Below are 13612 nucleotides of genomic sequence, written 5' to 3'. Positions count from 1 at the left end.
CACGGTAGTAGCTACTGTTGACCAGCCTCTAGGCTCTGTGGAATCTCCCGTTAGCAGCAGGAATGTAGTCTCCACTATCAGCACAAAGAGAAGGACTTTAGCAAAAGCAGCAATGACCTGAGACACAAGAGTGAACGGGCCAGGTGGGGGAAGGGAAGGGCTTTCCAGAAAAATAAACTCGAAGTAAGAAACACCCTAACAACTTAGCAGCTTCCTACCCGAATGGCTCTCAAGCAGCCTAGTGGTGCAGAGAGAATCATTTCCCTTCCACGTCAGGATGCACCTGTTAATATATATCCTCTGAGGACTGACGACCTGGGGTGGATGTGAGGCCCTTCCTAGGGGAGGGTGTGGTGTGTCACAGGTGGAGAAAGGGGCGCTGTGGTCTTACATTCAGGAGAAACTGAGACAGAGAAATAGCAGGGGCGCTTGCCAGTTATTTGTCCTGCTGTTTCGAGCTCTCAGTGCCGACATTGAACATGGGGACCAGCAAGCCAAGTAGCCACCTCTTTCCGAAGACGTCCTGTAAGTTCTTGCGCCAGGGCCGGGCTCTCACGGCCACACCCTTTCGAACCTGGTAGCGGGTTTGCCCCCGGAGGATCAACAGCAGTTGGTGGCAGCAGAAACCAGCGCAGGCCAGGCCGACAGCAAACCAGAGGTAGAGCATGAGGATGACGAACATGTCAGAACCGAGGACAGCTCCTGCGGGGAGGAGGAGGGGACACAGCAGACCGCTTTACACCCAGGCCACGGACCCAGGCGCTCCGCGCTCTGCAGAGCGCTTGCCGCTGCGAGGCAGGGGAGAGAGGCTCACGAGTTGGAAGTTGCGATTTGTAGCAATCTCAGCTCTGCAGCCTGGGAAGACTGTGGCTGAGTTCCTTGGCCCAAGTTTTCCTTAGTGCTGATGGCTGCTGAGGAGAGAGGGGGAGAACCGGGTGCCTAGGGGAGATGGAGAACAAACTGAAGGAACTCAGTGAGAAGAGCCCTCAGCCCAGCCTGGACGCTGCACATCTCTCTGCACAGTGAACCTCATTTCGCTTTCTGGATCGGAAGCGCGGTGGGGGTGGGTCACAGGAGGAAAGAGGAGCGAGTTTAGGAACCTAAAGAGGGAGCTGGCACCTGGGCAGCTGTCTAGACTGCAGCCAGTTCTCCCTGTGAGGCTGGGAGCACTGCCTGGGAGGATCTGGGAAAGTGACAGCTTGATTGAGAACAGAACCTAGTCATGGGAACAAGTCACGAGCTCAGCCTCAAGGGCAGCACACAGAGCCGACTTAGAGAACAATTCAGTCATTAATGTTAATAAGAGGAGACACTGGAACACTCAGCCAAGGCAGTCGGGTCAATCAAGTCTGTGGCTAAGGCTCAAAGAAACTCTTAAGGCCATCGTCTCAGCACCCAGTCGCGGGACAGCACCCTCTACACCTGAGCACTTCCTATGGCTGTTTACAAGATCTGCTTTCTAAGAGACCTCATGTGTTCCCAGAGTTTGAGGTGGAGGGGATTAGTCTACGCTGGGTTTGAGTCTCTCAGCTGTGTGGACTTGCACAGGTTCCTTAACCTCTCTGAGTTCTAGGTCACTCTTCAGCACCGTGGCTGTAATGCTTCATAGGTTTTCGGGATTACAGGTGTTTGGAGTTGCCAAGGTCTCAGTTTACCCTCCGTGCTGAATGCCTTGGCTTAGAGAAGGAGGCTACATCTCCAAATGTTTTGGGTTTAAATCCCAAGACCCTCAGGCCTTCCCCCACCTTTCCAGGGCTTGGAGCCCTGTCTGGGCTATAGCATTAGTAGCTGTAGTAAAGACATCTGCCTCAGCATGCTTAGCAGCCAGAGCAGTGGGTTGAGAATGGAACCTGGGTCCCTTTCTTATCTCCTGGGCAACCCCCCCCTCTCCAGAGAGGCTTGGGTGCAGAGGCAGGGATGGGGTGTAGGGATGTCAATGTACAAGCTGCCTACCACAATCCCCACTATCATCTTCCCCTGACCCCACCTACTTGCCCAGCCTACCTCTTCCCAGGGTCCAGTAGCCAGACTCCTGAGAAGTGGACTTTTTAACACCTGTCAGTCTGATCCATGATGGATTCAGCAGCCAAGATGAATCGATCTGCTGGCTTGCTCACTGCAAGTATTTTCCTGAACCCTAGGGGCTCTGGTAGCAGGGTTTTCTTTGCAAAGTTAGAGACAAATAGGTCCAGCTGCCTGGAGGACAGAAATCTTGCTCCAGTAGGCATTTAGAAGCCCCTCCACTGTTGTTGGGGGCACAGCAAAGAGACAGACTCAAGGAGAGCCTGGCCATCCCCTGACCCACTTTTTCCTTGTCACTACAAATTAGCTTGGGCAGCTCAGTGCAGGACAGAGACTCCTGGGGCCATGGTGCCTTTCCGGCTTGAGGAATACTGATGTGCCAGCTATCCCTCCAGCTAGGATGTGAGAGACTCGAAGCTGTCAAGCTAAGGCTTGCCTTGCAATCAGCCCCAGGAACAAGTCAGGCAGACAGAAGCCATTTACCACAAGTTTCTAAATCAAGGCATGAGGCAAAGACCTTTTGGCCTTTTCTGGCCCCAGGTAGCAGCTACAAAGGGCTATTCTGGGGATCTGTTTTCTTTCTTTCAAAGGGTTTGAAGTTACCTGTTCTGGCTGCTTCAATGTCTCTAAACTGTATAATAATAGTTTCCCTTTCAGAAAATCGCACAAGTTTCCTAAAGGATCTGAAGGATTACATCATCTAATTTCTCTCTCCTTGCCCTCCCCTGACAACCATCTCTAACACGTCTGCAGAACCATCTCCCAGCATATTCTGTAATACCTCTGGGCATAGGCAGCTCCCCTCCTCCCATAGAGGCTCATTCAGCGCGAAGCAAGACTAGACAGGCAGGGTGGCAGAGTAAAAGAATGGACCCAGAGTCCAAAACTGGATGGCTCAGAAGCAACTTAACCTTTGGCTCCTAGCCTAAAAACAAACACAACAAAAAACCCCACACAATACCCGTCTCCCAGATCTGCCCTAAGGATTGGATGCAAAGAGATGTGTCTAGTGGAGCACAAAATAGGTGTTCAATAAATTCTAGTCTCATTTTTTTTCTCCTATGGGGGACTTCTAGTGCTATCTACCAACTGATACTAATCCAAATGCCACAGCGCATGCCGGACAATGTCCCTTCCCTTCTCTAGATAAGAATGAGGCTCACTGAGGTGACAGAAAGCCAAAGGTAAGGGAACCTTTTCAAGAGTCCTCAACACGCCCCCCCCCTCTCTTACCTGAGGGTCTAGAGTCAGTGGCCAGTAGCGTTTTGGAAGAACCCTCCCCCCTCCCCCCAAAAAGGTAGGGGTTTTCAAGGCCCTGTTCAGAGTTGTCTCAGGTCCTGACCGCAGGGATAAATTCTGGATTAGACAACTGCTTTTGTTCAGCCTCCTGCCCTCCCATTCTCCTGAGCAGCTGCGAGGGTGTGCTCTGGACCACTTGGACTGCGAACTGGGGAAGCAGAGCCTCAGAGGAGAAGTTGAGGACAGGTCCAGGGAGGGATGTGAGGGCTGAGCAAGGAAGGAGGGCGGGGAGGAGCTGGTGGTGAGAAGCCTTGAATTTATTTTTTCCCGTGGGTATGGTGAAAGACGGCAAGGCCCATTCTAAAACCAGCACAGATGCTTGGGCCCCGAGGTGGGCAAAGGCTGGCTCTTCGCCCCCCACATCCGACCAAAGCGAGAAGCTCCCTCCCTTCCATATTTCCCAAACCTAGCACATATGGACAGGCCTCACGCCCAGACTCAAATCAAACCATTTCAAGGCCCTCCTTCTGGAGCCACCCATTTTTATGGTTGGCGAGACTACTGGGGAAAGGATGTGCAGTCAGGTTCCCTGGCTCCCCCCATGGCACCACCTGCCTGCTCACACTCCACCCCCAGCCCACCCACCTACCCTCCCCTTCCCCTGCTTATTTCAGTCCTGGCAGCCTTCTGTGCCAGCCCCAAGATCCAGAAGGCCCCAGAGCTCCGGGTTCTGGGCCCAGCGTAGCACCAGCTCTCCAGGCATTTCTCACGGCTGGCCCTCCTGGGCTCCTGTGTTCCCACAGCCAAATGGCGTGATAGTTCTATGTCTGTGAAGAGCTGAGCTAAAGATACAACAAAGGCTGAAGTGGGGGTTTCCCTGGGGTACAGAAAAAAACTTAAAGAACCTAGGCCAGGCCAGTCTAGGTGTCGGGGCAGTCAGGCTTTCTGTAGAAGTAGTTGTCTTTCTTTGATCCTGGAAGGTGTGTGAGAATATGCACCCTGAGGAAGAGCATGGGATTGTGATTTAGGCACTGGATACAAGCCAGAGACAGCTATTCAAGGGAAATAAGATACTAGGTAGGTCATTTAGCCCCAGCTAAGATTCAATTTATCTGAGAAATGGACCTGAGAACACCAGACACACACCTCTGTGTCCGTACTACTAATTGCAGAGATCAAATTGGATGAGACCCACAGGACAGTCAACAGGGTCCCCGGACCACCCAGGAGAAGGGGAGGCAAGGAGGTAGGGACACGTGCTAGGGTCAGGTAAGACAGAACTGCCACCAGGAACAGAGTCTCCCAGGTCGGGGTATCATGGGATGTTCTTAGAGACATACAATTCAAACTACAATCCTCACCATGGCGCCCATGTGAGCACTGGTTTGAGGACTCATGTACCTGGCTCCAGCAGGTGTCAGAGCCTTCCAGAGGGTTAGCTCCCACACCAGGCTGGATCTGTGGTGGGTCAGCTTGTAGCCAGTGAGGTGGCTCTGAGCCACCCAGAGTCTGGTTTAGTCTAACAGAGTGACTGGGAGGTTGGAGGTTAGCTTCCTGCTCAGCCCAGCCTGAAGTCTGAAGTTTAGCCTGGGTGTGGTTGTTTGCTAAGAACTTCTGAAGGAATATGTGTGTAGGCCTGGGGTCCAGGACTATGGAGACCATAGCATGTGATTTGAAGGGACGTGCCTGACCTGAGAAGCGGATAGCTTGGCTATCCTAATTTTATGAGTAATACGTAGTATGAAAGACAAGGAGGGTGTGATGTCTGATGAAATATAGCATGCCCAGTTCATCTTAATCGCTGATAGATTACAATCTGTTCTCTTAGTATGCCTCCTGGAATACTGGGGCATAATCATCCCAAACAACTCTTTATCTGACTACTTGAGCCGAACATTCTGTGCTTTTATTTGAAAAACTTGCGACTGGGCTAGGAGGTCTTGTCTGGTGCACCTGCCTGCCACGGCCCACTCACCGGCGAAGAACTGGCTGATTGAAGTGGGCAGGAGCGTGAGGAAGGCCAGGGGGTGAGCGAAGGAGATGGATAGGACAGCTGAGATGTAGGCCACTCCAGCCACCATGGAGTAGAGGCAGGCCAGTGAGGTGTAGAGGCAGAACAGGATGAAGTTGCGCATGTTCCTGCTGCCGATGCAGTTGCCGGTGAAGAAACAGTGATGGTCGTGCCTCAGCGTGACTCGGGAGCACACTCGGCAGAAGTGGGCGCTGGGTGGTGGGCACTGAGGTCTCTGGGACGAGGTTCCCTGGCAGGCACCCAGGTCATCTGGGGAGTTCTGGATGACCAGGATGTAATTGCCCAGGGCATTGGCTGAGAGGAACAGGAAGAGCGCCCCGTGAAGCACTGCAGGCGAGAAGAGTGGGGTAGCTGTGGGGTCCTCACGCATGCTGGGCAGGAAGAGGAAGAGCTGCAGCACGAAGGTCACCAGGGAAATGCAAAGAAAGTAGGCGGGGGCCACCACGTTGAGCAGCCTCAAGGCCAGCATCCTCGATTACATTCCTAAGGGGCGCAAGGAGAGAGGAGGCCTTACAGAGTTGTCCAGGGTCATCATGGCGCTCTTCTCCTTGGCCAAAGGTTTGGAGGGCTAGATACAAATCTCCCAAACCCTGCCCTTGGGTCATCACCCTTTCCAGTTTCCCTGATTTGGGACCAAACAGGTTAGAGACCCAGAAACCACATCTGGGCAGCATCTGGCCACACCTACTTTGGCTAAGTCCTTGTTGCTTTGGAGTCTGGAGAGGAACAAGGAGCGGAGGACCTGTTTGCAGTTTGGAGTGATTGTGTGTGGGGGAGGGGAGGGGTTTAAGAGCTGAGGGGTGATTTTGTTACTGTATCACAATAGTGGATACAACCCACTTTGGGGATTGCTGGCTGAGGCTTCCCTAGCAGAAAAAGAAGGATGGGGGTTGGAGGGTGGAGAGAATCGTTTGGCTCTTGGAGATCCCAATTCACCCCTCCCCCTCCCTTGAGCAATATTCTGTGACCTTACGGGTTACCCAAGGCTCTCTGGAAGTAGCCGTGCTGTGGACCATGATGTGTATTTCTTTGTGTGTGATGTGTTATCTCTGTGTGTCTGGGTATGTGTGTGTATAACCTGGCTTTTTCCTTAAACAAACAAACAAAAAAAATCAATTAAAACACTGGATACAGTCACACGAGTTCAGGTGCTTGGGTAGGGTAGAGAGGTGTAGCCAGGGTACCTGTGTCACTGGGTCCTGGTCAGTTCATTTTCCAGCCTCTGGTTGCCCTGACTATTTCTATAAAATCTTTGCAAAGAGTGTTTTCCTTTGAGGCAATGAAATTGAAATCCCTCATTCGCACCCGCCTTTCATTTTCCTGGCGGGAGAAACCCAAACAATCCCCTAGGCGGTGAAACCCTTTCGATGCCAAGAAGCCAGTCCTGGGTGGACTAGTGGATGCTTGACAGCTTTTCCTAGGATGATCTCCCACACAGAGCAGAACGCAGCCCCACCTCCTACAGCCCGGGCCCCTCCCCAACTTCGGATACCACGGAGAAATAGGTTCCGTGTGTCGAGAAGAACTTTCCAGTGATCTAAGTAATCGGCCCGGAGGAGGCACGAAAAAAGTTCTGGGAAGGTGGTTGAACCTAAGATGGATCGATACCACGGGGCCTGGGGTCCAGGCTGTCCCGTCCTGGCCGAGACATTGGTCACCTTGAAATCTTTGCAGGTGACAGTGCCTGACGATCTGGTGACCTGCGGCCTCTCTGCACTGTTGGGACGCAGCGCAGGGCAAACCTGGGGGTGATCACTGGGGGCTCACCCCCCCCCCCATAGCCATGCATCCCCAGAGGCCACGGGGGCGCTGCCCACTCCACAGAACCCTAGGTACTGGGCTCCAGCGAGGGAAGCAAGTGTCTTCCCGGCGCCAGTCGCCAGGGGGGTGCGGGAGCAGCCTCCAGATGCGCCGCGGCTCTGGGAAGGCAAAGGACAGGGGCTGGGGGGGAGTGCGGGGCGCCGGGTGGGCGGCTGCAGCCCGGGCCCTGTGTCCCGCAACGGCCCCGCAGAGAGTGGCTGGCGGCGGCGAGCGTGGGGAGCTGTCCGCTCAGCACCGGCGTCCGCCTCACCGGCCTCCGAGGGCGGCACCGGAGCCCTGCGGACCCAGACAGCGCGGGCACCCACCGGTTCCTCAGCCACTGCCTCCTGGACTCCCGGACAGCCGTCTCCCGGAACAGCCGCAGAGCTGCAGAGGGCTGGGGAACGAACTCACCCAGCTCCAGTCGCGGCAGGAGGAGCCCCGGACGCCAACCCTGGTCTTCCCCGAGGCTGCAAAGTTGTGGGCTCGCCCGACTGGCTCGCAGCCTCCTCACGCTTCGCTTCGGGGACTGGGCAGGTAGCGGGGGTGTGGGAGGAGGGAGCGGGCAGCTGCCGCCCTCCTACTTGGGTGCCAGAGAGTGGGGGCCAGGAGACGGCAGGGATGGCAGCTGGGCACCCCCCAGCTCCGCCACCCCTCCCTCCGCTCCTGGGGGCGGTGCTCTGGCCACTGGCTCAGCACTGAGGACTTGCCCCCCACACCCCCGCCCTTCTTTCACCCCCCCCTCCCGCCACCACCACCCAGGGCGGATTGTGGCGCCCTGCCTTACTGCAACCCTGGTTTCAACTGGGAGATGGGGATTTAGCCTTGTTGCAGAAGCTCCAGCCATATCCTGACCTCCCTTCTTCCCCTCTTCCTGTTTGGACCCCTCCCTGCTGGCGGCTAGGACCAAGGAAAACCTTGTGTGTAGGTGGGGGGTTGGGTGGGGTGGGGTGGGGGTGATGTTAAGAGCTCAGTTTACCAGGGTAACACCCATGAAAATCAGCATTCTCTCAGAAGGGCTATGAGCTGAGGGGTGAGAGCCGGTCTACCTGGGTGTGGGTACCCACCGATTACTGGGTAAGCCTACATCCCAGTGTGTTCTGTAGAACAGAGGACTGAACGACAGGAGCTATACGGCCTGCTTGGGATGGGCACCGACCATGTCCCCGGTCACCATCATTAACACTACAGATTGGCCCTTTCCTCAGTAAGAGGCACAGTGCTGAACCCATAACACAACAGCCACTTTCATCCCCCAGTATGATCCCTGAAGCCAGCTGAGCCCCGTTCTAGGGGCAAGAAGGTGACACTAAGCCACCTGCTCAAGGTCATGCAGCAGGTGAGTGGTGCGGCCTGGGTTTGAACTTGGTTCTAGCACAATGCTCCTGTTCTTAGACTCTGCCCACGTGAGCACCACTTGAGGACAATGGGGTTTATACCCAGAGCTGGGCCTCGAAGCTTCTTCTGTTCCTGTCTTCTTTTCATGCTTTCTCATGTGTGTGTCATGTGACACCAAGAGGGTGGTAACATCAGTGTATAGCAAACATGTATGTGTGTGTGTGTGAGAGAGAGAGAGAGAGAGACAGACAGACAGACAGAGACAGAGAGAGCACGTGAGCATACCCACTCATGTAGGGTGAGTCTAAGACCATGAAACATAACTACAGTACCAATGCCTTTGCCAGCCTCAGTTTCCCAAGCTGCCACGGCTCTCGTCCCGGCCTTCCCCATGCCTCTGTGTGTGAGCAAACACAATGAATGCTTAGTGCTATCTCAACTGGTTGATTAAAAGGAGCAATCCTTTGACGTGAAGGCCATATGCCGATCGGCTTAGCCTCTATTTTTGAATCATCAGACACTGTTTTCTCTGTATTTTATCAGCATACATAAAAATAAAAAAAGGGGCCAGGAAACCTTTTCATGTTCTAAAAGAATCTTATATATGAAAGGAAGAACAGCATGCTGGGAGGCAGCTTCTGAGAATCCGGCGGCCCCGGGACAGACACAAAGAGGCACAAGAGGTCCTTTTCCTTCCTCCGAAGCTTAGAGTCACAAGTTGCTTGACCCCATACGCAAGCTCTGCCTGCCTCTCACACAGGCCTGGGATGGAGGGGCCCAAGGGCTCAGTCTAGGCCATACTGATCAAAATACCTCCATTCCTTAAATATCTTGGGAGTTGGGCGTATTTCTAATTTTATTTTGCATAGTGGTGTGTGGGGGGAGGTGAACGTGAGTGTGTGTGTGTGTGTGTGTGTATCTGAATTCACGTGTGAGGGGTAAAAAGAAGGAGCTAGGCATTGTGGGAAGATGCCAGTGGGGGAAGGGAGTAATAACTTAAGAGGGAGGAGATGGGCAGTTCAGACAGGAGTAGACAGGATAATTATTTATTTAGAAACCAAACTTACCAACAGGAAAGGACACTAGAGCTGAAGTCTAAGGCTAGCGATTCCTCAGCCCCTTAAAGAACAGAGGGAGAGAGAGAACAACCAAGTGCCTTGCCCTTGACAGAACCCTGTCGGGAGGTCAACTTGAAACTTTACTTTGACACTCGCCCTGAGTTAAGCAGAGAAAACATCAGTGTCACCAACCGGCCATCTGAACCTGAGCAGGTGCTGTAGCGTCTCTGCTCTCCCCCATCCTCATCCTTAACAGGAGAACAATGTCCAGGCTTGTGATGGCGGCCATGCTGTGATGGCGGCCATGCTGTGCTGGCGATCAGGCCCAGAGGCTGTAACTCTTCTGCACCCGCTTTCTCTCTTCTAGGCTCCCATCTTCATCCTTCTGCCTTCTCCTTTCTAAAATGAGAGCTCCTGTCCCGTATTAGAAATATTAGGGGTGGGGGTGTGTGTCTCTGATTTGCCCGGAGTAGACCAGAGTAAACAATCTGGCTGACGAATCCATACTGGTCTCTCTGGAAAGAAAAAAAAATCTATTTTGAGGTTTTGAAATGTCTGGTGGAGACACATTTGCCCTCCATCTTCCGCTGGGCCTCCACCCACCCTGGTGATAGTCTTTCCCTCCACAAACTGTCAAAAGCCCTTTCTGGACCACATTCCCCATTCCCTTCTCATCCACTCTCATACCTCAGCTGTGATGGCATCGGCAGGGGTTCCCGGGGCGGGGGCAGGGATGGGCAAGCACCTGATTGCTGTTGAGCACACTCCTGGAGATCTGTGCTGTAAATCTTTCAATCTCGCGGCATTATTTGAATGAAATAAATTCCCTTCCAAGTGGCAATCATTCCATTTTACCACAAAATAAATGTAGTATGCAGAGGAAGAGACTCCATGGAGTGTGCAGTGGCTTCCCCCTGGGATGACAGACACCCCACCCCCCATGTCTATCAGGCTCCCCAAGAGTTTAGGTGGAGGCTGCCCCTTGATGTAAGGAGCTGGGGTGGGGAAGACTGATGGGTAATGTTTCATTTTTATGCTCTTAGTGCGGGTAGATTGTGGAGAATGGAGACTGGGGTCTCAAGGTTAACCAACAGCCTGAAATGAAGCCGGTAATAGATATCCCTAGACAGGATGCTCTCTACAGCCGACAACTAACCACAGCCACGAGCAACCACAAAGTGCTTCCAAGCCTCAGGAAGCTTAATAAGAAGAAGACGCCATCCCAGCCCGCCTGGATTTGGAAGCCATCTTAATGTGATCTTCATCTCAGCCAGCGGAACACATCGGAATTGGATTATCACAGACTATCTACCTAGAGGTGCTGCTTTGCCGGCACTGACTGCCTTCATTTTAGCAGCGACTGCATTACTTTGATGTAATAAGGTAGTAGCTTCACAAAATTAAAATTTCATTCCACAAGTCTCTCCATAGCCTCATAGCTGGGAGGGAAAGCAATATTAAACCCATTTTTCTTCTGAGTAAACTGAGGTTCAGAGATTTGCCGTAAGCTTCTCCTGTGTCGGCTTTAAAATGCTATTCGAAAAGCTGGACTTGTTGGTGCATTCCTGCCATCTTGGGACTGGGGAAGTGTTAGGAGAATCAGGACTTCAAGGCCATCTACCCTTTACTATGTCAGGCCCATTTCAAAAAAACCAAAACAAGCCAACCGATAAATGAACCTCCTGCAATGTGATTCGCCGATGCTTGCCTTTCCTGGAATATGACATTTGCATAAAGAAAGCAGGCAGGGCACACACTCTCCAGAATAAGACCGCCCCACACACCCCCTTTATCTAAAGCTGCACCGTTCTTCACCCAGGTCCCACCAGCTCTGAAACATGTATCCCAAAGCACCTGACACCACTTGATCATAGATCTTATCTGTCTACTATTTGTCCCTTTTCATTAGAATGCCAACTCCCTAACTATGTGAATTATTTATCACCCAGTGTCCCCTGCCTAGTGTAGTGTCATGTGTGTAGTGAGTGGACCCTAGGCAGGACACAGACACACTCACTCACCCGATGCCCTCAAATGCTGTTCATGGTGCTAGAGAAGGTGGATGTGACACAGACATCGACATCCGGCATCCAGGTCCAAATGTCAAGGTAGAAACAACAGGTTTGGATAACAGGTAAGCCCACAGCCCTCTACGATGATAGGATGCCTCGGGGTGAAAACCTTTGTGTAGCTTGGAAGAAGCCCTCTTGGCTGTGCTCAGGCCTCAGAAGGATGCATGAAATCATTCCCAATTAGCCATGCTTTTCCGGGACCACTTAAGCAGCCCCGGTAGGGATGTTGATAGCTAGGGACCAACAAGCAGCTCAGATCAGGGGTGGGGGTGGTAGCAGGATTAACTGGCCTGGCCCTTTCATCTCGGAGCAGGCGCGGGAGGTGGGAGAGAAGGAGGAGGCAGAGGGCAGGGCAGAGAGCAGGGGCAGGCAGAGGAGCAGAGATGAGGGTGATGAGACTGTGCTTGTCTGGCACCCCACAGTTTATGTCTTCATGATGGAGGAGGTTCTGGAGGCACAGGAGGGAATCGTTGGCCTCCACTGAGAGCCCTCCCATGCCAGGTGTCCAGAATGGGAAGGAATGAGGCAGAAGCTGACGTCTCAATTAGAAGTGGAAGGAGGGGAGGCGTGAGCAGTGAGGTCACCGCAGTGCCCTTGGCTGTTCAGAGACCACTTGGATGTGCCCTTGTGGCCCTAGAGCAGCAGGCTGCGCATACCTCGCATCTCTGATCCCTCCCCTCATTCATCTGTGCCCACACAGAGGGCAGGGCTCGGGAGAGGCGCAGTGTGGTCTGCAAATAAAAGCACAAGCGTTTGCTGTTCACTGACCCGGACCGAATGGCTTTATTCTTACTTATTGTCTAGCCTTGGCAAGTTCCTCGCCTCCCTGAGTCCCCAGTGCCATCTCCACGACGTGTGAACCAACTGAGAGTTTGATTCTTTCCTTCTTTATCTTTTGTTTATTTGTTTTGAGATAAATGTAGCCTCAAACTTGGGGTAGCTGGAGATGACTCTGTACCCCAATCTCCCTGTCCATACCTTCTGAGTGCTGGGGTGACAGGAGCCACCGTGCCTGGTGTACATGATGCTGGGGGTCAGAGGCAGGGCCTCTCGCACACTAGGGGAGCACTTTACCAATAACACCTTATCTCTAGCCACCATGCAGCAAAGAAGTCAGGACAGGGGTAGCTTCCTTTCTACCAGCGGGGCCTCTGCCTTGCTGTCCGCATAATCCTGTCTGCTTTGGGGTACTTACTGCGGGTATTTTTCATATGCCATGTCTCTCTCTCCTCTCCCTTTCTTTTTCTCGCCCTTTTCTCTTCTTCTCCCTTTCTTTTTGACACAATCTCACCATGTGAAATTTTGACCAGACCGGAATGAACTATGTAGACCAGGCTAGCCTCCGACTCACAGGGATCCACCTGCCTCTGCATTCTCAGTGCTGGGATTAAAGGCGCGCACTCCTATGCTGGCTGCTATACCTTTGTGCATTGCCTCTTTGTGTCAAAAATCTCGTTGGCAGGGCCTTACCTGGCAGCAGTTTTGTAGCCTATACCCAAACATGGAGTCTTGGGGTAGGGAGGAGCTCAGTAAATATTTGAATGGATTACAAATGAGTACAGTTATAAATAAATAATAAACTGTACCCCAGTATCGGAGGTACTTTTAAAAACCAGGCTTGAGGGGCTGGCGAGACAGCTCAATGGTTGAGAGCAATTGCGGCTCTTACAGAGGACTCAGATTCTCAGCGCTCACACGGTGGCTCCTGCCATCCTTAACTCCAGTTCCCTGGGATCTGGTGCCCTCTTCTGGCTTCCACGAACACTAGGTGCACACTGCATGGGCACACGCAAGCACACACTGCATGGGCACATATGTGTATGCAAAACACTCATACACATGAAATGAAAATAAATCTTTTTTTTTTTTTTTTAAAAATGCAGGCTTGAGAGAACAATGAGTAAACAGAACCCAAGCGAAGGCATATAGTTCCTGCTTCCTATTTTGTGCCCGGCCGGTGGGGTGGGAGCCTGTCCCTGCCTTATTTCACTTAGCCCTGACCACAGCCCTGCCTAAAGCAAGCCAGACTCCAGCAATTTCATAGAACACAG

The 13612-nt window shown here is 52.7% G+C and overlaps 1 protein-coding gene across 1 annotated transcript; it reads right to left on the bottom strand.

The window, feature by feature from the left end:
• Positions 1–436: 436 nt before the first annotated feature.
• Positions 437–5762, bottom strand: Zdhhc22 (zinc finger DHHC-type palmitoyltransferase 22). The gene is made up of 2 exons (XM_052185357.1): positions 5237–5762; positions 437–702 (listed from the first exon to the last, which is right to left on the bottom strand). The coding sequence occupies exons 1-2, from the start codon at positions 5760–5762 to the stop codon at positions 437–439; spliced, it is 792 nt and encodes a 263-aa protein (XP_052041317.1).
• Between the last annotated feature and the right edge of the window lie 7850 nt (positions 5763–13612).

The sequence above is a fragment of the Apodemus sylvaticus genome, chromosome 6 (genome assembly GCF_947179515.1).
Source record: "Apodemus sylvaticus chromosome 6, mApoSyl1.1, whole genome shotgun sequence".
NCBI lineage: Eukaryota > Metazoa > Chordata > Mammalia > Rodentia > Muridae > Apodemus > Apodemus sylvaticus.
The sequence above is the reverse complement of the archived record's forward strand: the minus strand, read 5'-3'. Positions and strand labels throughout refer to the sequence as shown.